At 48.7% G+C, this 24,420-nt stretch overlaps 2 protein-coding genes across 2 annotated transcripts in view; one reads left to right on the forward strand and one right to left on the reverse strand.

Moving 5' to 3' along the window:
* FCGBP (Fc gamma binding protein) overlaps positions 1-24,420 on the forward strand; it is a 213,687-nt gene that overhangs the window by 101,442 nt on the left and 87,825 nt on the right. The gene's annotated exons all lie outside the window — the stretch shown is intronic.
* On the reverse strand, positions 258-23,968 carry LOC135892558 (IgGFc-binding protein-like). Its single transcript, XM_065420359.1, has 10 exons — positions 23,917-23,968; positions 18,355-19,581; positions 13,263-13,600; positions 12,300-12,873; positions 11,303-11,901; positions 9,013-9,580; positions 4,465-5,054; positions 2,715-3,285; positions 1,372-1,571; positions 258-407 (listed from the first exon to the last, which is right to left on the reverse strand). The coding sequence occupies exons 1-10, from the start codon at positions 23,966-23,968 to the stop codon at positions 258-260; spliced, it is 4,869 nt and encodes a 1,622-aa protein (XP_065276431.1).

A 24,420-nucleotide genomic window follows, 5' to 3' on the forward strand; every position in this document is an offset into this window, starting at 1 on the left:
GAAAATGCACCACAACTACCACACAGCATTCTTCAAGATCTCCTATACATTCAGTTAACAGAATTGGCAAAACTATTGTAACAGCGCCATCTTGTGGCTGGCCAATAATATTATAAAAAACAATAATTCAGAAGCACAATGCACATGCACCCATGTAATGGATTGCACCACAGAACACATTAAAACAAAGCAACTGCAATGCTAGCTATAAATCATATACATTCTAACTTGTCCATTGTTGGGTGCCATGGCCCTCACTATTCTCTCTCCTTTGTGCAGCTGTGTGTGCCGTTCTTGAGCATGCAGGTCTGTGTGGGCTCACAGGCAACTTTCTGACACACAAGGTTGCTCCTAAGGTAGCAGGTGCAATTCTCAGTGCAGTTGGCAGAAATCACAGTCTCCATTGACTGGGGAAGAGAGCAAGAGTCAAATGTGAAGCCTTAGTGCTTGGTCAGAAACATGGGTTAACTGTCTGCACTCGACTCTTTCAATGCTGTTAATGTAACTGCCATTCCCACCACCAGTATCCATTGACATCACTTGAACTACACCTGATTTGCGCTAGAGCCCAGTCCCCTCCCAGAAGGGTGACTAGAATCTTGGAATCCTGATTCCCAGTCCACCCCACCCCTTATGTGATCCACTAGATCCCAGCCCCCTCCCAAAGCTGAAAATAGAACCCAGGAGTCCTGACTGCCAATCCTGTGGCTTCCCCACAAGACCAAGCTTCTGCAAATGGCTAGTTACCAAAGACATTATTCTTTGACTGAACATGTTGATTTACACTAGCTCAGGAAGAACTGGGCTCTAAGAGGCTGGACTGTGTGTAGTAACTGATATTCAGCTCCAAAGGCATGTCAAAAAGGGTTCTTTAGTGCCTGACAGCATTTTGTTTTAGCTTAACTGCTCTAACAACCTAGATGCCAGGATTCTGGCAGCCAGGATAATCTTAACTAGACACAGGCTTCACTGGAACTAGTGGAGCTTGGTGACATTTTTTTGAATGAATAATTTATTTGCCAGAAATGCAGCTTTGGGTCCACTGAAACTCTTGGGAAATTTGGGGCGAATTTGAGAGAGTTCTGGGCAAAAAAGAAAAAAAAAGTCTAAATGTCTAATTTCAAGCTTTTCAAAATGAGACATGTTGACCTTTCGTTTTGAAACACCATTTCATGTAGAAATTTATTTTTCAAAAGATAAAAACACCCTAAAATGAAATGAAACTTTTTGTCCCACCCAAAATCATTTTTTTTCTCCAGTTTTTAATTTTGGCATCAGAAAACAAAAATGTTTTCCATTTGACTTGAAGCAATTCCCCCCCACAAATTATTTTGTCAGTTATTTGCTCAGCTTTCGTTACCAGTCGCCTACCTTGATGTATCTCCCGTATCTGAAGCATCCACAGACACCCGGAAACACACAACTCTCCCCATCAAACAGCAGCCTGTTGTCGCACTGGCAGCCTTCGAAGCATCTCTCTGTGCACTGGGGTGAATTGGACAGGCCGGCACAGGTGAAATCGCAGGAGCGAGTGCAGAGTTCGTAGTGACTGTTAGCTGGGCAGGTGAGAGCTAGATTGTGAAACAAATGAGATGCAGAGACCCATGAAACACAAACTCCGCCATAGATAGTAACCACGTTCCTCTCCACTGACTTCTCCTATAAACACGCTGGTTAAGTGTGTGCACTCTGTCTGCCTCTAGAGGATAACAGCCTACTATTGATGACAGTTTTCCATTAAGAAATACTTATTCCTGCAAGGTTCTACATGTAGGAACAACCAATGCAGGCCACACCTACAGAATGGAGGACTGTATCCTGAACAGCAAAGGATCTGGATGAGCAGCCAGATGCAAACTTCCAGAGTAATGCTGTGGCAAAAAGACCTAATGTATCCTTCAGAGATATAAACGGGGAGTAGCCATTAGGCACAAGAAGGGGATTTTACTTCTGTATAAGGCATTGGTGAGACTGATACTGGAACACTGCATCCAGCTCTGGTGCCCACATTTTTAAAAGGATGTTGCAAAACTGCAGCGGGTGGGAAAAAGAGCCACAAAAATGATTCGACGGCTGGAAAAAATGCCGGACAGTAAGAGACTTCAGGAGCTCAGTCTGTTCAGCTCATCAAATGGTGACCTGATTACAGTATGAAAATAACTTCAGGAGGAGAAAATAATGGGTACTAAAGGCCTCTTTAATCTCGTGGAGAAAGACAGAACACAAACCAACAGCTGGAAGAGAAAGCCAGACAAATGCTAATCAGAAATAAGGCACAATTTTTTTAACAGTGGGGCTGTGGGAGATTAAAAACTGGAACAAACTCCCAAGGGAAGTGGTGGATCAAGACTGGATGCCAATGTGTTTAGGCCAACACAAGTTATTGGCCTCCATTCAGGCATAACTGGGTGAAATTTAAGGTCTTGTGATTGACTGGGCAGACTAGAGGATCTAATGGTCCCTCCTGGCCTCAGCATATATGAATCTCTGAATTAGCTCAAGTGGTAGCACTCAAGTGGTAGCACTGTGCAGAAGGCCCCAGACCTGAAATGTGGTGATGACGGAGGATAGAGTCATTTCCCTTTCCTCCACAGTTCAGTTTGGCCCAGCTGGCATCCTCCCTCACACTCCCTGGACTGACATGCAGTTTGCACATGCTTTAAGTGACATGCAACAAGGTGAAATCTGGGCTATAGGTTGCTTTATAAACTCACGGCAGAAGGAGGATGTTCTCCAAGCTCTGATCTTGGCCCCAGCTGCCTGGCACGCAGCTGTGTAGCCCTGAAGGCTCTGGCAGAGGGTCTTGCCCGTCCCATTGGTAGCACACATATCGTAGAGACAGTGGTTGAAGTACTCGGCAGGGCTGACCAGTGAGTGACAGTCTCTGAAGGGACCCGAGGCGGCTCTGATCAGACCACAAGACCTCTCAGTCTGGTATGGCGCTATCTGGGTTGCATTACAGATGGGGCATCTGTCATTGCAGCCATTGGTGCACATGGCACCATCAACGGGCACCTTCCAGGAGCTCCCAAACTCATCCGCGTTCTGGGCGCTCTTCCAATTGGGCAGCAGGAAGTCATCATTCTTGTCTCCATTAAAGTTGCCGCACAAGCCACACACATGTCCCTTGTAGTTGCTGGGGATGGACACTAGGAGGTAGGAGGCAGCGTCGTAAAGGACTTGTAGGCCAGAGGCTGACTGGACAATGATGTTGTTCCCTTCCTGATTGATCAGAAGCTTCCCCTCGTCCATAGCCAGTGGCAGATTGTAGAGCTCACCGCCCACCTGTGCCAATAAGTGGAAAATTCACCTGTCACTGGTGGGAACTCAGCAACTGTGTCCTGGCGCCACACACACGCACAGGATTACAAATATTGTCAGAACTACACTAGAGTCAGCTGAGTAACACAAGCGTCAGTGGAGTTATTGTGGATAGATACTAGCCTCCATGAAGTTATTCTGGATGTACAGTGGTGTCAGAATAACTCCAGATCAACACTGTCATTAATGGAGTTATTCTGGATTTACACTGGCGTCAGTGGAATAACTCCAAATATTCATCAGTGTCAGTGGAGTAACTCGGGATATACACTCGCATCAATGGATATACACTGGTGTCAATAGAGTCATTGTGGATTTGCACTGAGGTCAATAGATTTACACTTGTACAGGTGTGAGCAGAATCTGGGCTGGAATTAGGCCCTGTCTACACTAGCACTTCTGTTCGCAAAACTTTTGTCGCTCAGAGATGTGGAAAAAACAACCTCCCTGAGGGCTGGTCCACACTAAGCCCCCAGTTCGAACTAAGATACGCGACTTCAGCTACGTGAATAACGTAGCTGAAGTCGAAGTATCTTAGTTTGAACTTAAAGGTACTTACCGCGGGTCCACACGTGGCAGGCAGGCTCCCCCGTCGACTCCACCTACTCCTCTCGCGGAGCAGGATTACCGGCGTCGATGGCGAGCACTTCCGGGATCAATTTATCGCGTCTAGACAAGACGCGATAAATCGATCCCAGAAGATCAATTGCTTGCCGCCGAACCAGCGGGTAAGTATAGACGTACCCTCAGAGACAAGTTTTGCTGGCATAAGCACTCGTGTGCACAGTGCTATGTCGGTGGGAGACCGTCTCCTGCCTTCCCGCCAGCATGGTTACTGCCGCTCATTGAGCTGGTTTTATTACGGCGACGGGAAAGCTTTCTCCTATCAGCATAACATGGCTACACGTTACAGCTGTGCCGCCATCAGCTTGTAAGTGTAGACGTGGCCTTACAAACACTTCCCTCCTTGCTGAGGCTTTGAGTAGCTGCAGATGAGGTCACCTGAGTTGACCTCACCCATTAGACCCTTTCATTTGCTCTCCACTTTCTGAACTGAATAAACTTTATTTCACTGGAGGATATTGGGTCAGTCATTGAGTAGACCTCAGATGTTGGTGACATTAATCTGAAATGTAAACTTACCATGACCTTCCACTTCCTCCCTCTCTCCATGGTGATGGTGTAACCATGAACGGAGACCACCACTGTCCTCATCCGAGCCATGCGGCCATCACCAGCATTCTCCTTCTCTACTACCACAGAGAAGTTCACCAGCCCGGCATCGCTGCTGCAGACTCTGGCTAAGGTGTAGGTGCAATTGCCATGTAGGTCGAAAGCCCATCCATCAAAGGTCAGGTAGTGGGAATCACCAGCCACGGTGCATCTGCCTGCAGGATAGCAGCCCAGGACGCCACTCTCCACCCTGCACTCCTCACTGGCTCCGCAGGAGGCCTCCTGGCACTCGACGACCCCGTTGTCTTGGCACCGGCACTGCTCCCAGCAGGAGGCGCTGGTGTAGAACTCTTCTCCCTTCCTGTAGTACCTGCCCTGGTGCACACAGCCGCACTGCTCGATGGGGACGCATCGGTCTCCACTCAGGAGGAACCCGGCGTCACAGAAACACCCTTCGGCGCAGGGAGCATCACAGCCGTCCGGCGCCGAGAGCCCGTGGCAGGTGGCAGGGCAGCCGTTCCCACAGAGCTCATAGTGGGAGTTACTGCGGCAGGTGGGGTCTGCAGGAGATGATGAGAGAGAATATGCAGATGAGGGTGAGAAAAAGCTTGTGAAATCACTGAGTTTGTCAGAAAGAAAAATCCCCCCCGAACAATTTCATGTGAATTTAAAGCACTTTGGTTCCATCCATTTTTAAAATATTTTTTCTGCTGATTTTTTTTATTATATTAATTTGTTTGCTTCCAAAATTGATCATTTTCTGAAATGAATATTTTCTGCTTGGTAAAATACAAAGATCAAACCCTTCAGTGGAAGATCAGGCTCCATGGCCCAAGCAGTCCCTCAAGGATACACGATCTGCATGAAGCCAAGTAACGAAGGGATGGAGTGAGACAAGGAGGGAGGAGAATATAACCATCAGAGACATAAAAGAAGGACAATATAATGAGGAGAAAGGAGAAGAAAAGAAGGCAATTGCAAAATTCAAACACCTAGAAGAAGAATGATGAAATCATCAACATGAAGATGAAGGACGACAAAACTGGAGGTGGTCAAGAATTTTCCACCAGAATGTTTTTCCTCTGGAAGATGCCATTTTGTTAAAATTGAAACTTTCTGTGGGAACCCAAATGTTTTGATTCCTGTACAACTGACCTGCTTTTACCATTAGACTCTATAAAAATCAAGGGTGATGTCATGGTAGGGTAGACTACCTAACTAAGAAGAAGAGGTGGATGAGGCTTTTTTTAAACAACTAACAAAGTCATCCAAAGCACAGGACTTGGTGGGAAAATAATATAGCAGGGCACAGATTATCCAACAAGTTCTTGGAATGTATTGGAGACCATTTTTCATTCAGAAGGTTGAGAATGCTACTATGGAAGAGGCTGTTCTAAATTTGATTTTGATAAATAGGGACGACCTGGTTGAGACTTTGAAAGTGGAAGGCAGCTTAGGTGAAAGTGATCATGAAATGGTAGCGTTCATGATTCTAAGTAGTGGTAGGAGGGAAAACAGCACAATAAAGATAATGGATTTCAAGAAGGCAGACTTTAGCAAACTCAGGCAGTTGATAGGTGAGTTACTATGGGAAGCAAGTCTAAGGGGAAAAACAGTTCAAGAGAGTTGGCAGCCTTGTAGATGGGGGGGATGTGGTAGACATGTTGACTTTAGTAAAAGCTTTTTTTGTCTCGCATGACCTTCTCATAGACAAACTAGGGCAAAACAACCTAGATGGAGCTACTATAAGGTAGGTGCAAAACTGGTTGGAAAACCACTTCCAGAGAGTAGTTATCAGTGGTTCACCGTCAAGCTGCAAGGGCATAACGAGTGGAATCCCACATGGATCAGTTCTGGATCCAGTTCTGTTCAATATCTTCATCAATGATTTATACAATAGCACGTACATGTATAAAGTTTGCAGATGATACCAAGCTGGAAGAGGTTGCAAGTGCTTTGGAGGATAGGATTAAAATTCAAAATGATCTGGACAAACTAGAGAAATGGTTTGAAGTAAATAGGATAAAATTCAATTAGGACAAATGCAAAGTACTCTATTTGGGAAAGAACAATCCGTTGCACACATACAAAATGGGAAATGACTGCCTTGAAGGGAGTACTGTGGAAAGGGATCTGGGGTCATAGTGGATCACAAGCTAAATATGATTCAACAGTGTAACACTGTTGCAAAAAAAGCAAACATCATTCTGGGATGTATTAGCAGGACTGTTGTAAGCAAGACATGAGAAGTAATTCTTCCGCTCTACTCCAAACGGATTAGGCCTCAAATGGAGTATTGTGTCCAGTTCTGGGTGCCACATTTCAGGAAAGATGTGGACAAATTGGAGAAAGTTCAGAGAAGAGCAACAAACATGATTAAAGGTCTAGAAAATGTGACCTATGAGGGAAGATTGAAAAATTGGGTTTGTTTAGTCTGGAGAAGAGAAGACTTTGGGGGACATGATAACAGGTTTCAACTACATAAAATATTGTTACAAGGAGGAGGGAAAAAATTGTTCTTCTTAAGCTCTGAGACTAGGACAAGAAGCAATGGGCTTAAATTGCAGCAAGGGAGGTTTAGGTTGGACATTAGGAAAAACTTCCTGTCAGGGAAGTTAAGCACTAGAATAAACTACCTAGGGAGGTTGTGGAATCTCCATCGTTGGAGATGTATAACAGCAGGTTAGCTAAATACCTGTTAGTGGTGGGCAGGCGCGGCCCATCAGGGTAATCCGCTGGCAGGCCGCGAGACAGTTTGTTTACATTGACTATCCGCAGTCATGGCCACCCGCAGCTCCCAGGGGCAGGTTGCCCACCAGTGGTCTAGATAATACTTAGTCCTACCATGAGTGCAGGGGACTGGACTAGATGACCGCTCAGGGTCCCTTTTAGTCCTACGATTCTTTGAGACCACATCGTGTCAAACCAATCTGATAGCTTTCTTTGATAGGATAACGAGTCTTGTGGATAAGGGAGAAGCTGTGGATGTGGTATACCTAGACTTTAGTAAGGCATTTGACACGGTCTCACATGATATTCTTATCGATAAACTAGGCAAATACAATTTAGATGGGGCTACTATAAGGTGGATGCATAACTGGCTGGATAACCGTACTCAGAGAGTTGTTATTAATGGTTCCCAATCCTGCTGGAAAGGCATAACAAGTGGGGTTCCGCAGGGGTCTGTTTTGGGACCGGCTCTGTTCAATATCTTCATTAACGACTTAGATATTGGCATAGAAAGTACGCTTATTAAGTTTGCGGATGATACCAAACTGGGAGGGATTGCAACTGCTTTGGAGGACAGGGTCATAATTCAAAATGATCTGGACAAATTGGAGAAATGGTCTGAGGTAAACAGGATGAAGTTTAACAAAGACAAATGCAAAGTGCTCCACTTAGGAAGGAAAAATCAGTTTCACACATACAGAATGGGAAGAGACTGTCTAGGAAGGAGTACGGCAGAAAGGGATCTAGGGGTTATAGTGGACCACAAGCTAAATATGAGTCAACAGTGTGATGCTGTTGCAAAAAAAGCAAACGTGATTCTGGGATGTATTCACAGGTGTGTTGTGAGCAAGACACGAGAAGTCATTCTTCCGCTCTACTCTGCTCTGGTTAGGCCTCAGCTGGAGTATTGTGTCCAGTTCTGGGCACCGCATTTCAAGAAAGATGTGGAGAAATTGGAAAGGGTCCAGAGAAGAGCAACAAGAATGATTAAAGGTCTTGAGAACATGACCTATGAAGGAAGGCTGAAGGAATTGGGTTTGTTTAGTTTGGAAAAGAGAAGACTGAGAGGGGACATGATAGCAGTTTTCAGGTATCTAAAAGAGTGTCATAAGGAGGAGGGAGAAAACTTGTTCACCTTAGCCTATAAGGATAGAACAAGAAGCAATGGGCTTAAACTGCAGCAAGGGAGGTTTAGGTTGGACATTAGGAAAAAGTTCCTAACTGTCAGGGTGGTTAAACACTGGAATAAATTGCCTAGGGAGGTTGTGGAATCTCCATCTCTGGAGATATTTAAGAGTAGGTTAGATAAATGTCTATCAGGGATGGTCTAGACAGTATTTGGTCCTGCCATGCGGGCAGGGGACTGGACTTGATGACCTCTCGAGGTCCCTTCCAGTCCTAGAATCTATGAATCCCCTCCTAGAGTTGGTGATAGAACCCAGGAGTGCTGATTCTCAGCCCCTCTTCTCTAAGCACTCGACTCTCCTTGCAGTGCTGGGGATAGAACCTGGAAATCCCCTAGTTTCCCCTGCTCTAACCCACTAAACCCCACTCAACCAGGGATAGAAGATGGGGATTGGTCCTGCTTTGAGCAGGGGGTTGGACTAGATGACCTCCTGAGGTCCCTTCCAACCCCTGATATTCTATGATTCTATGAGTCCTGACTCCCCCAACCTCCCTAGCTCTTACCCACTAGATCCCACCCAGAGGCCACTTTAAGGATCTTTGATGACAAGTTTTCTCTTCACCCTGAATTAGTGTTCATCCCAGAAGAAGAGACCAAGTTACCACAGAAGCTGTTGGATCGCCATGGCTCTATAGTCACCCCAGCAGCCTGGCAGGCTGCGGCGTAGCTGGCGAGGTTCTGGCACACAACAGCCTGCTGCCCCCTGAAGAAGCAATAGTCATAGATACAATCTTGGAAGTAGCCCTCAGGAGGGACTTTGCGATGGCACTCTCGGAAGGGCCCAGCCGTCGCTAGGATCATCCCGCATTCCCCCTGGATTTTCCGCTGGTGTCTATCGATGGCTGCTAGGTTGGAGCACTCCTGCTTCTCAGCTTCGGTGCAGTCAGGTGTCTCTGCCACCCGCCAGCTCTGCCCGAAGGCCGTTGCATTCGGGGCCACTCTGCCGTCCCTCATGGTCAGCTCGTCTCCCTTGTCGCCATTGAAGTTCCCACAGAGACCGCACAGGGCGCCGGCATAGGTGCTTGGGGCAGTGAGGGTGACCCGGCCCTGCCAGTCGAAGGCTATGGTGAGATGGAAGTCGGTCTGGATCGCTGCATCCTGCCCTCTCCGGTACATGGAGATTTTGCCATCGTCGGTGCTGTACGGCAGGTTGATGAGCATGCCATTCACCTGAGGGCAATGGGCAGGGGACTGGTGAGAGCGGAAGAGACATCATCCTGCAAAGCCCCCATGTGCCTTCCAGCAGTGGAATGCAGCTGCCTGTGGGGTGGGGCATGTTTAACAGCCGTGCAGAAATGCTACACGGGGATCACCCACCCAGCACTGAATGCAGCCCCTGCTGGAGTGGGGCATGTTTAACAGCCGTGCAGAAATGCTACACGGGGATCACCCACCCAGCACTGAATGCAGCCCCTGCTGGAGTGGGGCATGTTTAACAGCCGTGCAGAATCACTGCATGGGCATCACGCACCAAGCACTGAAATCCTCAAGGCTTATAAAAACAAACCACGTTTGAAGGCTGTGGGCTGGATGCTGATATCATTTTAGCTGGTTAAAAAAAATAAAATTGGAAAAATGCTCCTCAAAAGCATTTTCATGCCTTTAGATTATTAACACTGGCTGAATTTTGACTTTTCAGAATTTTCAGTGGCATACGTTGGTTTTCTTCTCTCCCCACCCTGCATTTTTGAATAAATCCTGCCTTGTGCAAATCAGCAACAAGCAGCACCACAATGAAACCCCACAACATCCCAGGAGGACAATGATCAAACACAAACTTGAAGAAAACATTGAGAAAATCTAAAGCAAAGAAAAACTCGCTCGTCTCCTTTCCACACCCCGTTCACTTCCAAGGCCAGGTGTTCTTTGTCAGTTCCTCAAAACATGGCACAAGTCAATGATACATTTTTGACTCTTATGGTAAATGTAAGAGGGGTGTGAAAATCTCTGACTTTGAATAAGGGGTTGGCAGTTGGAAGAGGCTTGTGTGGAAATCTTTCAGGGCTGTTCTCTGGGCTGTGTTGTACAGGAGGTCAGTCTAAGTGACCACAATGGTCCTTTCTGGCTTTGAAATCTCTGACAATGTGAACTAGATGATCACAATGGTCCCAATGACGACACGTGAATACCCGAACAAAGGGGTGACCGTGGCTGACCCTTAGGGCTGATCACAACTTTCCTGGCAAAACTATTTTTTGATGGAAAATTGATTGGTTTATTGAATGACATTTTCTGCAAAAGTGCCGGCCACAAAAAATTGGATATTTTTTTTGTAGCAAAACTGAGTTTTCAACCCCATCAATCACTTTTTGCCTCAAACTGAAATATTTTGTCCAAAAAATGAAATATTTTGCTTCTGAAATGCCACCATCCTGCTTCATGGGAGTTGTAGTTTGGGTTGCCATTTTCCTTTATGTGCTGAGCCCCCCAGCTGGCCTCCATCTCCCATGATGCCCTGTGGCCATGTGCTGCCATGATGCACTGCCTTTCTTCACCAAGAGGAGAGCGATTGATGCATCATGGGAGATGTAGTCTGACCTGAAGGCCCAAACTACCGAGGAACCCAAACTACAACTCCCCTGAGGCACTGTGGCGGCATTTCAGAAAGGAAATATTTCGGTTTTGAGGCAGAATGTTTCAGATTTAGATTTTTTTTGCCAAAAACTTGAAATTTTCCCTGCAGACTCTCCATCCTCTCCCCATTTTCCATCCAGCTCCACTGATGACACATGCAGAAGGAAGATGAAAAGTGCAATGATGAGTGAAGACAGTAAAGAAGACGACGGGGGAAAATTGGATAATGACCTAAACCAGGAAGCTGCGGACACAATGCAACGCAAAGCAGAAGCTCTAATGAATGGTGTCTCGGGACTGGGCGATGACTGAACTCACCAGAACTCTTCCTGGATAGTCCCTGCTGACCGTGATGTTCACTCCGTACACTCGGACTTCCACGGCTCTGGTGAAGGACACGGCTCGGAGGCCCCTGTTGTCGTTCTGTACCAGGACCTGGAAATCCACCAGCTCTTCCCGCTCCTGGCACCGCCCAGCCAACTGATACAGGCAGCTGCCCTGGAAGTCGAACCTCAGCCCGTCGAAGCTGGTGTAGTGGGGGTCCCCGCTGGCCGTGCAACTGGCGTAGCCAGTGGGGTAGCAGTTTGGGAAGCCCTTTTTCACCCGGCACTGCTCCCCAGTCCTGCACCCTGCAGCCTCGCAGCTCACCTGCCTGCTCTGTGGGTCGCACACGCAGCGTCTGGTGCAGGTGCTGTCCCCCCAGAATTGCTCTCCGGGGCCGTAGAGACGCCCCTGGAACTCGCACCCACAGCCGGCCTTGTGGATGCATTTCCCAGCGTCCAGCACGAAGCCCTCGTTGCACTGGCAGGTCTCCACGCAGGGCGAGGAGCAGTTGTCAGGGGCTGCATGGTCATTGCAGGTGGCAGGACACGCGGAGCCACAGAGCTGGTACTGGCTGTTCTCCGGGCAGGGCAGAGCTGTCAAAGGGACGGGACACGGGGGTCACTGGGAATATCGCTGCATTTGGCCAGCTTGGCACAGTGCTGAGGGGCCCTGGCAAACGCTGTGCAGCAGAGCAGCCCCAGCGATGCTCCCGAGTGCACCATGAGCTCTGACCCACAGAACTGAAGGTGGCAGAACCCCTCAGGTCCCACCTTCTCCAGCCCCCTCGGCCAGGGCCCGACTGTCCCCTGTTCTCAGATCTGTCCATCTAGCATTAAATGTCCTCAGCAATGGGACTTCTTTGGGGAGAAGGTCCCCTGGCCCCACAGATCTGCCCATTAGCACGTGCTCCCCGCTGGTTTCCCCTGGCTCATGCTCATCCCATCACCCTGGGACCACCCTACACAATTCCCCTCTACCAGGGTGTACTCACAGCATCCCACCAGCGTCCTCCACTCGGAGATATCCAACCCCTCTCCCCGGCAGGCATCGGCGTAGCTCGTCAGCGCCTGGCACAGCATCTCCTGGTGGCCGTCGTTCATGCACAGCTCGTAGACACAGTTGTCCAGGTAGATTTTGGGGTCGATCATGGAGTGGCACCGGCTGAAGGGGCCGCCCGCCCCTTTGGTGATCCAGCCGCAGAAGGGCTCAGCTTTGTACCTGCCGACCAGCTCTGGGGAACAGCTCTTGCATTCCCCGTGGCAGTCGTCCCAGCAGAACCTGTCCCCATCCTCCACCTTCCAGTTCCTCCCGAACTCCACGGGGCTGGCAGCCAGCACCCCCGTGGGGGTGGTGAAGTCATCCCCAGGGTCTCCGTTGTAGTTGCCACACAGGCCGCACACACGCTCCCAGAAGCTGCTGGAGAGCTGCACCACCAGGGAGCTGCCCCAGTCGTAGGAGACCCTCAGGGAGAAGTCAGTCTCGATGACCACCGAGCCCCCACTCTGATACACCCTCAGCTTCCCCTCCATCAGGGAGACGGGGAGGCTGGAGCTCCGGGCATTCACCTGGGGGGTGTACAAATCAATTGTTGACTATCCAAGCTGCTGAGACCCCAGGTCCACCAGCTCCACTTAGCTTGGCTACTGCAGCTCCCCCCCCTTCAGCAGCCTTCCAGACAGTCCCAGCTCCAGACCGGGTAGACCTCTCATGGGGATTTATCCTGTGGTGCTTCTCCCGCAGGGACCCATGAAATCCAGCCCATTTTGAGACATGATGAATGAGGCCACCCAAGAATTCATCATTCCCCTTTGGATACAGGCTGCAGGTCGGGAGTGAGGGGCACCAGCAGAGCTCTAGAGTGGGGGAGCCAAGGGCTGGGATAGCAGGGCGCACTGAGATTCACAGGACTACAAGGAAATCCAGAAATAAGGCCTACCACATTGCGGACTCTCACCTGCACCAGCCCCTTTGTGTATCTGTCCATCGAAATGGTGACATTGTAGACACGGACTGTCACGAAAGCAACAGAGGAAACGCGTGTGTTGCGTTGGTTCTGGTTCTTGGCCTCGACACTGAATGATGGGAGAGTGGTGTCCGAGCCGCAGGTCCTGGCGATGGCATAGGTACAGGTGCCCGTGAAGTTGAAAGTTTGCCCATCGAAGGTGTGATAATGCGATTCTCCCTGCACCCGGCAGGTGGATTCTGACTCGGCTACACACGCTGGGCTGCAGTTCGTGATCTCGCATCTCTCCTTCTTCCTGCACTCAATGGTGCTGCAGGACTGTGGGCTGTCTAGAGAGAAAGGTTTGCCAGGCCACAAAAACCCCCACACCAGCTGTGATAGATGCGCTGCATTGCGTCATTGACCCACATATCTGTCGTAACACCTAGCAAAGAGCAGAACCTGTCCTGAGCTGAAGAAGAGCTCCGTAGCTCAAAAGCTTGTCTCTTTCACCCGTTGGTCCAATCAACGATATTTCCTCACCCACCTTGTCTCTCTAACAAACAGAGGCTTGGCAGGGTTCGATTTTTATTGTTTTATAATTTTGACAGATAATATCGATTTGTTTTCAAGCATTGTTTTCAATTAGTATCAATTTAAATGTTCATGGTTTTAAGCACTTTCCCCTCTATTTTTTTTAATCAATTTCTATTTCCACAGCCCTGGGAAATTATGGGAGGGGGGAGGCAGATGCTAATGATTTAATGACAGTAGATGTTGAGATTCGAAAAGCTTTAGAACCGATAAAACAAAAATTGTCCACATCGTTTGTCCAACTCTACCAAGGAAATATCTTCACATTAAACTCTAATAAATTCTCAAATAGCATTTTTCTTATGTTGCCTGTCTGTAAATGTCAATGATCATCGGTGGAAATATTTTCTTATCAGTTTTGGGTGGGTAGTGAAATTGACGTTTGCCAGCAACATTTCCTCACAACAATCTAGGCCTTCCACGCATTAGTGCATTTGGTAGTATAGAGCTAGGCTTGGACGGACTCGGTTTTTTTATCAGTAAATGTCAATAAATGTCCGTTTCACCGTACACGCAGGAAACTAACGAAATAACATTTCCATTGATAACCATTGACATTTCCAGACAGGCCAAGGGAAAAGATGGCTGCTTGAGAACTAATTGGAGATTGATTGACAGCTATTTACTTGGTAGATTTTGACAAGCACTGTTGACAGTTTGTGTTTGAACAGTTCTAAAGGTTTAACTTTTTGAATCTCAAAGTCTGTCATTAAATAATTAGCATCTGCTGCCCCCATCATTTCCCACAACTGCACACATTTAAACAAATAAAAAAGACCTTAAAATGGATAATTCTGTGCAGCTCTGAACATTTAAATCGATAACAATAAAATAAAAAGAAATTAAAAAGAACAATTGATGTTCTCTCAGAAAATTATGTGACCAATACAAGGCATTGGCTCATAAAGCCAAAAATGTTTGGTGACACCTCCTGACAGAAAAGAAATCAGCATGAGATTCCTTCTACTGAATATTTTTTACATTGTTAGCGTATTTGGTAGCACCTATAATAATACCACCACCACCACCAAGCTCCTCTGTAGCACTTGTCATCCATAGATCTCCCTGGGCTTTACCGAGGAAGTTAGTATCATTATTCCCATTTGACAGATGGGGAAACTGAGGCAAAGAGGGGCAAGTGATGTACCCAAGGTCACCCAGCAGCAGAGCCGGCAATAGACCCCCAGGACTAATGAGGGGCACACCAGTGCTCTACCTATTTACCCATGCTGCCTTACCCCACTCTAGAGCCTCCAACCAAGGCTGAGGCCCAGTTGTGCTAGGTGCTGTACAGATACATACTAAGAGTCAGTCCCCACGGTGAAAAACCTAAAGAGGGGCAGGGACGATTGCTATTCCCGAAAGCTCTTTGGGGCAGGGGCTGGCTTTTTTACTGTGTCTGTAGAACCACAGGGTCCTGGTCCATGACGGGGCTCCTCGGTGCTTCTAGCACACTGATAATGGCCCCATTTTTCAGATGGGGAAACTGAGTCATAACGCATCAGTGACTTGTGTGAGTGTGATGGGAGTTAGGCACTGAACCTGGGACCGCTGAACTGAGGAAATTTAGGCAGCTGAGGATGTCGGTGGTACCTAAATGTTGGATTTCAGCCTCTAAAGAGTCAGCCAGACACCTAAGAAGGGGCCAGACTGGGGCATTAGGTATAAAAATCTGTAAGTCTTGGTGGATCTGGCTTTTGGCACCTATCTTCGTCCTCAGGTGCCTAAAATACCTTTGGAAACATGGTCTGTAGCCCCTCTGGGAATGTCTACACTGTACCCTAAGCCTGGACTCTAACTCAGGTTTGACTCCAAGTTCCCCTTCCATCCACACACAAATCAGTCTGACAAGGATCAGCAAGAGTCCTAGGACCCTACTGGGGGTGGGGGCGGTTAGTGCCCGAGTCCTGCTGCCACCCGGTGCCAAGCCCCTTCACTTTGCAGTGTGGACGCAGCTCAAGCCGCAGACCTGGGTCAGAACACTGAGTCTGCAAGCCCGGATCCCACAGACTCAGGTTTACAGTACAATGTAGACGTCCCCTTTGTGTCTCAGATCCTCAGCTGGCCTATAACAATACCTAGCTTTTATACAGCCTGTGTGACATAACTGGGCTTGGCTGGATTCGATTTTGGTTGTTCAATGTCAACGACACAGAACAGACGATCCGCTGGAAAATATTTCCATCCATAATAATCAAAATTTATAGCTAGGCAAAGAAAGAAAGATGCAGCCTGAGACCACCTTAGAATTTGGTTTAAGATTATTTCCTTTGTCTATTTTGACATGTGACACTGGCAATATGTGTTTTGACGGTGATAAAGCTTTAACTTTTTATATCTCAGTGTTTGCTGTTATTAAATAATTATTGTCTGACCCTCCCCCCATAATTTCTTGCAACTGTGAACATTTAAATGAATAAAAATGGAAAAGAAATGTTTAAACCCATGATTTTGTGCACGGGTGAAAAATTAAACTTAAATGATTAAAACTAAGCTTCAATATTATCTGTCAAAATTATCAAACAATAAAAGGTAAATTCTGCCAAGCCCAGACATAATACAACCATTAAAATCGTCTGTGTTATTTAAAAAAAGCTAACCATGCAGGTCAGCTGCTCAGTACAGATCGAAACATTTGATCTTCTTTTCTAGATCAAAGTGTGACCTGTTTGCCTTGCAATGAGACAGTCTGACACAGTGTCAGAGTGTTTCCTTACAGCACAAGCAAGAGCCATTTCGATCTCCAGAATGAGATAAGATATTTCAGTCTGTACTTAGGAGCGGCCTTCCGGTTTGGTTTGGTTTTTTCCCCTACAGCAAGGTTGTCATCCATTTGGTGTCACAAAGAAACACAGCCCAGCGGGAGACTCTGATCTGGAAAAGAAGATCAGATGTTTCTGTCTCTATTAAGTAGCAACTGCACTTGCGGCTTTTTTAAAAATAAAATATAAAAATAAAATGGAATATTCCAGTTTTTCTATTGTGTCATATTATGCACCGTTACTCCTGTGATGTCTTGAAATAACATAAAAATAATCAAAATAATATTCAAAAACCTCTAAAATAAATTGCAATATGAACATTTCATTTTGAAACCAAGTTTTGCAATTTCCCCCAAACGGAGAACTGCCCCCAAATCATTCCTAGAGCAGAGCTGTTAGAAAAAAAGCCAATTTTGAGTTAAAAATGGCCAGTGATGACGAATCCACCACAACACTTGGGAAATTGTTCCAATAGCTAATTACTTTCACTGTTAAAAAGTTATGCCTTATTTCCAGCCTGAAATTGTCTAGCTTCAACTTCCAGCCCTTGGATCATGTTAGACCTTTCTCTGTGAGACTGAAGAGCCCGTTATTAAATATTTTGTTCCCCAGGTCGGTGCTTTAGGGGTATGGAACGGCTTCCGTATGAGGAGAGATTAATAAGACTGGGACTTTTCAGCTTGGAAAAGAGACGACTAAGGGGGGATATGATAGAGGTCTATAAAATCACGACTGGTGTGGAGAATGTAAATAAGGAAATGTTATTTACTCCTTCTCTTAACACAAGAACTAGGGGTAACCCAATGAAATTAATAGCCAGCAGGTTTAAAACAAACAAAAGGAAGTATTTCTTCACACAATGTACAGTCAGTCTGTGGAACTCTTTGTCAGAGGATGTTGTGAAGGCCAAGACTATAACAGGGTTCAAAAAAGAACTAGATACATTCATGGAGGATAGGTCCATCAATGGCTATTAGCCAGGATGGGCAGGGATGGTGTCCCTAGCCTCTGTTTGCCGGAAGCTGGGAATGGGCGACAGGGGATGGAGCACTTGATGATTACCTGTTCTGCTCATTCCCTCTGGGCACTTGGCATTGGCCACTGTCGGGAGACAGGATACTGGGCTAGATGGACCTTTGGTCTGACCCAGTATGGCCATTCTTATGTTCTTATGTACTTATAGACTGTAATCAAGTTACCCCTTAACCGTCTCTTTGTTAAGCTAAGTAGATGGAGTTCCTTGAGGCTATCATGTTAGTGCAGGTTTTCTAATCCTTTAATCACTCTCGTGGCTCTCTTCCCAGCCCTCCCCAATTTAGCCTGATGGTGAACGTGCTCACCTGGGAGTAGCCCAGCCTGCATTCAAGCCCCGCCTTCCATGAATATTTAATTATTTATACAAAATGGAACCGCTTCAACATTGAAACATTCCCCCCCCACCAGCTTAGCCCACAGCTTTGGGGTTAGGCCATTCACCTCTATGTAGCACAAGCCAGGGTTAAATCTCTGCCCAGACTGGGAGGTGTCTCCCCCATCTCAGGGGAGCGGCATAACCCCTGGGCTCCAGCTATCACATGGATGGTTTCTAAACCCCCTTGTGAATCTCACCCAAATGTTTTTTATTTGTCAAATTTGTGACTGGTTTTGGGTCATCCTAAAACTGCCTTTTTTGGCAAACAAGCCATTTGTCTGGAAACTCTCCCCGAACCCCACATACAAGGAACAAAGATAGAAAAAATTGGACTTACCGCACCTGCAGAGAGCCTGCGAGCCATACCCCGCAAACTCCGTTGAGATCCCAAAACTCAGCACCCCAAAGGCAGAGCTGGGGCTCTCCAGGGAGTGGGAGCCGACCCCTTCACCCAAGTCATACTCTGCCCAGGAGAAATCCGTGCCCTGGATTGGTTTCCATTGGACGTTGCTGAGCAATTGTCCATCCGTGGTGGTCCCGTCAGCTTCGGAGCTCTTTGCAATGATCAGTGCGTAGTTCTGGAAGCCCTTTATCCCATCCAGGTGGTAGGACCTGCAGTAGCTTGTGGTGGGAGGGATGTTGATGATGAAGGGGTCATATGTGAAACCCTCTTTGCTTCTGCCCGTGAAGAAGAAGACAACTTGGATTCCAGCACTGGAGGTGATGTACAAGGGCTTGGAGTGTGTGATATCAAGGGTCACCACCTCCCCAGCCACCATGTCCTTCCTGGAGATCTCTCTCCCCCAGTGATAACTCAGGTGGCTCCTCTGGGAGGCTACAATATACACCAAGTCATACTTAGGTTGGAAAGATAAGGGCGGGACGATGAAGGTGGTGCCCCAGCTGGAGACAGGCAGGAGCTGTTCGACCACGTGGTCACACGAGCTGTGTTTGGAGGTGCAGCTATGGCCGCTCAGGACGGCCACGTGTTTCCAGGACACAATCCTAGAGCCGGATAAGTCTTCTCGGCTTTGGAACTGGGCAGCTTCGAAAGCCAGGAGGAAAACAGTGAGTCTGCTTCCTGCTGCGTACTTGACCCCTCGGAAAGTCACCGCTCCTTTCAGATGGACACTGACCGTGGTGGGGAAGTTCCAAGCCACCACAGCAAACTCCTTGTAGGGGTCATCTGCCTTGCCGCTTGGCGTCATGGCATAATACAACCTCCCCATGCTCTCCACAGGGTACACAACAGTAGTTTCAGACGTATACTGCTTGTAGCTGAGAGACAGGACAGTGATGTCTTTATTGGCACAGACCAGCACGGTGCTGTTGAACGTCCCACTGCCCACCATCTCCACGGAAGGTGGCAAATGCACTGTCACTGTCTGCCCTTGCTCCACCGTGATCTCTCTCCGGAAGGTCGACTTGTGCATGGTGACGGTGACCAAGGTGATGGCAGAGTAGCCGCTGATGAGCAGCTGGAAGTCAGGATCTTCGCCCTTGCCACTGTTCTGCATGAAAGCGGTGATGAACTCCCGGCCGAGGTGGCTGGACTCACAGAGGCCTGGAAGGAGCACACACAGCAAACTAAAACTAAGGCAATTCCAGACACCACCTGAGCACATAACGCGCCAACAGCATCTATCAGACAAAGGTCTCATAAGATCCAATGGCCAAAAGTTGATGCTAGGCAAATTCAGACTGGAAATAAGGTGCAAATTCTTAGAGGGTAATTAACCATTGGAGCAACTTACCGAGAGTTGTGGGAGATTCTCCATCATTGGCCATTTTTAAACCAAGATGGGATGTTTCTCTGAAAGATCTGCTCTAGTTCAAACAGGAATGAATTGAGGGACATTCTCTGGCCTATGTTGTACAGGGGGTCAAAGTAGATGATCACAGTAACAGTTTCTGGCCTTTGAATATAAGAATCTCTGAATATGAAGCAATTTTGTGGCAAGCAGAGATTTGCCAGGGGGGTTAGATTGTATCTCACAAACTTAGAACATCAAGAGTTTCCAGAAGACTGGAAGAGTGTTAATGACGTCATGGCTAGAGGCTGGTTAGTTTGACAACAAGCCTGGGCAAAATAATGGAAAAGTTGACACAGGATTAAAGAATGAGACTATAATTCTTGCCAATCAACCTGGTTTTAGGAGATAAAAACATAAGAATGGCCATACTGGGTCAGACCAATGGTCCATCTAGTCCAGTATCCTGTCTTCCGACAGTGGCCAATGCCAGGTGCTTCAGAGGGAATGAACAGAACAGACCAATTACTGAGGGACTCCATCCCCTGTCATCCATTCCCAGCTTCTGGCAGCCAGAGGCTAGAGACACCCAGAGCATGGGGTTGCGTCCCTGACCTATTGCTAATAGCCATTGATGGACCTATCTTCCATGAAATTATCAAATTCTTTTTTGAATCCAGTTACACTTTTGGTCTTCACAACATCCCTTGGCATGGAAAATAGGTCTGGTCAAACACACCAATTTCATTCTTTGATGAGATTACAAGTTTGGTTGATGGAGGTAACTGTAGATGTAATAGACTTTTGTAAGGGTTTGACTTAGCAATGCACCATGTGCTGATTAAAAAATTAGCCCTATGCAATATCAACAGAGCACATGTTAAATGGATCAAGAGCTGGAGAACTGGTGGATCATGGTCGAATGGGGTGGGGGGTTCTGCAGGGATCGGTACATTTTCATCAGTGATCTGGAAGCAAATAATCACTGCTGATAAAATTGGCAGATGACACAAAGTTTGGTGGAATGGTAAAGAACAGTGAGGATCTGGGTCGCTTGGTGAGCTGGGCCCATTCAGACAAAATGTGGTTTAATATCTCTGAATGCCAAGTTCTACACCTAGGAAGAAGGAATGCAGGCGAGAGCTCCAGGCTGGGGAACTGTACGCTGGGAAGCAGTGACTCCAGAAAGGATTGAGGAGTCATAACGGACAAGCCACTCAACATGAGCTCCCAGGGCTACTGCAGGCCTTGGCTGTATAAACAGGGGAATAGTGAGTAGGAGTCGATAAGCGATCTCCCCTCTGTGTATGGCTTTGGAGAGACTGCCACTGGGATCCTCCTGCATCCAATTCTGGTGTCTGCATTTTAAAAAAGCTATTGAAAAATTGCATAGAGGACAGGGAAGAGCCAGCAAAAGGATTCGGGGCTGGAGAAAAATGACAGCAAGAGACGTACAGAGCTCGCTGTGCTTAGCTGATCAAAAAGAAGATTGAGAGGTACCTTGACTCCAGTATATAAATAACTTCCTGGGGAGGAAAACGCAGGGGCTAAAGGAAGGCAGAAGAGCCAATGGCTGGGAGTCCAAGCCAGACATATTCCAACTGGAAATTAGGCTCAACTTTTTAACAGTGCCGGCATTAAGCAGTGGCATAAACTTGCAAGGAAAGTTCTGGCTTCTTCAGCTATGTCTGCACAGCAGAGAAAAACCCGCGGCTGGCCTGTGCGAACCGCTTTGGGCCCGCGGGGCTCTGGCCGCGGGGCTCTTTCATTGCTGTGTAAACTGCCCGTCTTTGGCTGGGCCTGGGATCCTCCCATCTCGCAGCGACCAGGCTCAGTACGGAGGGTGGGGGGAAATGGCTGGGTGATTTCCCCTGGCCTGTGATATGTGGGAGGTCAGACTCCATGGCCTTAAACTCTGTGAATCAAGAAATCCACTTATGCTTTAGCAGAGACACCTCCGCTATCCCTTAGCCCCACAGCCAGGAGCAGCTGGGCAAAAAACTGGTGAAGTCACCGGTACTCCGCCAAAGCATTGCCTAGCAGAGCTGAGTGTATGTTTGTCTGCTGCCTCCTGCTGGAGGGGATGAGCCCTGCTCTGTGTGTGTGTGTGTGTGTCCATGCCACCCCCTGCTGGAGGGGATGATGCTGTGTGTGTGTCCCTGCTGGAGGGAATAGGCCCTCGTGTGTGTGTGTGTGTGTGTGTGTGTGTGTGTGTGTGTATTGCTGCTGCTGCTGCTGAAGGGGATGAGCCCAGCTCTGTGTGTGTGTGTGTTTGTGTGTCTGTGTGTGTGTGTGTGTGGGGGGGGAATTAGCTGTTGGTAAGGATTAGCAGCAATTGCTGCCTCCTATAGGAGCCAAGGGGAGGGAAACGCACTGCTCAGAGCTTGTTCCCACCCCTGCTTTGCTCCTGGCACCACGGGTGCTGGAATATAGTGGGGGTGCTGAGAGCCATTGAATCAAACTGTAAACCCAATGTATGATGGAATCCACTTCAAGGCAGGGGTTGCGGCAGCACCCCCAGCACCCCGAGTTCCAGCACCTATGCCTGCCACCGTCCCCCCCAAGAGAGGCATGGGTAATTCTATCCAGCAGGGTAGAGCGCTCACCCACCCACCCACCCCTCTGAACCTAGCCAGCAGGGTACAGTACAGCCACACACACACACACGTACACACACACACACACGTACACACCCCTGAACCTAGCCAGCATGGTACCGCGCTCACACCCGTACACACACACAGAGGCATGTCTGAACCTACCAGCAGGGAGCAGTGTTCTCTCTCTCTCTCTCTCTCTCTCTCTCTCTCTCTCACACGCACACACACGTCTGAACCTACCAGCAGGGGGCAGTGTTCTCTCTCTCTCTCTCTCTCTCTCTCTCTCTCTCTCTCTCACACACACACACACATCTGAACCTACCAGCAGGGGGCAGTGTTCTCTCTCTCTCTCTCTCTCTCTCTCTCTCTCTCTCTCTCTCTCTCTCTCACACACGCGCGCACACACGTCTGAGCCTACCAGCAGGGGCAGTGTTCTCTCTCTCTCTCTCTCACACACACACACACGCACGCACATGTCTGAACCAGCAGGGGCAGCGGTCAGCAAGAAGGGGTTGAGCTGCTGTTGGTGAGGGTCATTGCTCCCTGTGGCTTTAGTGGGCTGTTCCCAGCTCTGTGACTCAAAGAATTAATTCCGGGAGCGGCGGGCGGATTCTCCCCTGCCCTGCATGTTGGGTCCCCAGTGACACTAGTGCAAAGTGGGTGTGCAACACAACCATGCCAGAGCCCTCCACTCACACTGGCAGGAGCAGTTTACTGAGGGAGGGGGAAGATCGTGGCCCTCAGGGGACATGAAAGTCACAGTCCTCCTGCGCTCCCACCAAACCAAGTAGCCAGGGACCAGGGCTGGCGGAGAGGCGGGGCTGGGGTTTGGGTCCTCGAGAAGGGGAAGTCACTGGCCCCAGAGATCACAACGTGAGTCATTGGCAGAACCAGGAGTCCTGGCTCCCAGCCCCTCCCACTCTACCCACCAGACTCCGCTGCCTCCCAGAGCTAGAGATAATACCCAGGAGTCCTGACTCCCAGCCCCCTGCTCTAACCACTAGACCCCACTCCCCTTTCAGAGCTGGGGACAGAACCCAGGAGTCCTGCCCCACCGGGCCGCCCAGAGGATTCAGGGGGCCTGGGGCAAAGCAGGGGAGCGAACATACTCACCGGGCGGCGCTCCGAGTCTGCGGCGGCGCCAGGTCCTTCAGTTGCTCCGCGTCTTCGGCAGCACTGAAGGACCCGCCACCAAAATGCCGCCAAAGACCCAGACCGCCGCCAGGTAAGTAAAAAGGCGCCTCTAGCCAGGAAAGGGATTCTCGGCCAGGGCTCGTGGGGCCCCTGTGGGGCCCGGGGCAAATTGCACCACTTGTCCCCCCTCTGGGCGGCCCTGCTGCCCCACAGCCCCCACAGTAGACCCCACTCCCCAAAATCTTGAAAACTCTCCTGGGATGGGAAAACCATTTCCCTGCTAGCTCCAATACAGTCCCCCTTTGGCAGCTGAGGATGATGCCCAGAAGGAGGGGGGCTGCATCTTCTCGAGCAGAGACACCCACGTTGCACCCCCAATGCTGGACTCCCCCATGCCCCACATGTCACACTCACCCCCCAGCAGCGCCAGCCCAGCCCAGAGCAGCAGCCTCCTTCTGGTCGCCATGGCTGCAAAACAAGGGGCAGGGGAGACAGTTAATTTGGGGAGACAGGCTGTGGCTTCCAGCCCTGGGGCCCCTAGGGGAAATTGGGGGCCACCTTCACCCACAGGAGTTGGGGAGCCCCTTGAATTCCCCCAGGAACCCCTGGGGAGTGGAGATGGGGATGCTAGGGGTCTCAATGACTATGGGGATGGAGGGTAGGTACCCCTAACAAACCCAGACACTTTCTGACCTGATCTGATGTGAGGGTATCACAGAGTATCTAATAGTTAAAGCGGGGGGGCTGGGACTCAGGACTCCTGGGTTCTCTACCCAGCTCTGGGAGGGGAGTGGGGTCTAGTGGGTGAAAGCAGGGGGGCTAGGGGCTGGGGGCAAGGTCTCCTGGCTGCACCGCTGACTCACTGTGTGACCTTTATATATGTCTATAAAAACCTATGTATCCCTCCCCATGTACACC

This window comes from Emys orbicularis, chromosome 20 (genome assembly GCF_028017835.1).
Source record: "Emys orbicularis isolate rEmyOrb1 chromosome 20, rEmyOrb1.hap1, whole genome shotgun sequence".
Taxonomy (NCBI): domain Eukaryota; kingdom Metazoa; phylum Chordata; order Testudines; family Emydidae; genus Emys; species Emys orbicularis.

Bases quoted from the DNA above. Each gene is read 5' to 3' on its own strand.
- LOC135892558 (XM_065420359.1), bottom strand. From the start codon at position 23,968: ATGGCGACCAGAAGGAGGCTGCTGCTCTGGGCTGGGCTGGCGCTGCTG. The intron at 3,286-4,464 runs GTAAGTTTACAT...TTATTGGCACAG, and splicing joins GGAGGAAGTGGAAGGTCATG to GTGGGCGGTGAGCTCTACAA. The intron at 1,572-2,714 runs GTGAGTTTATAA...TTCACAATCTAG, and splicing joins GAGAACATCCTCCTTCTGCC to CTCTCACCTGCCCAGCTAAC.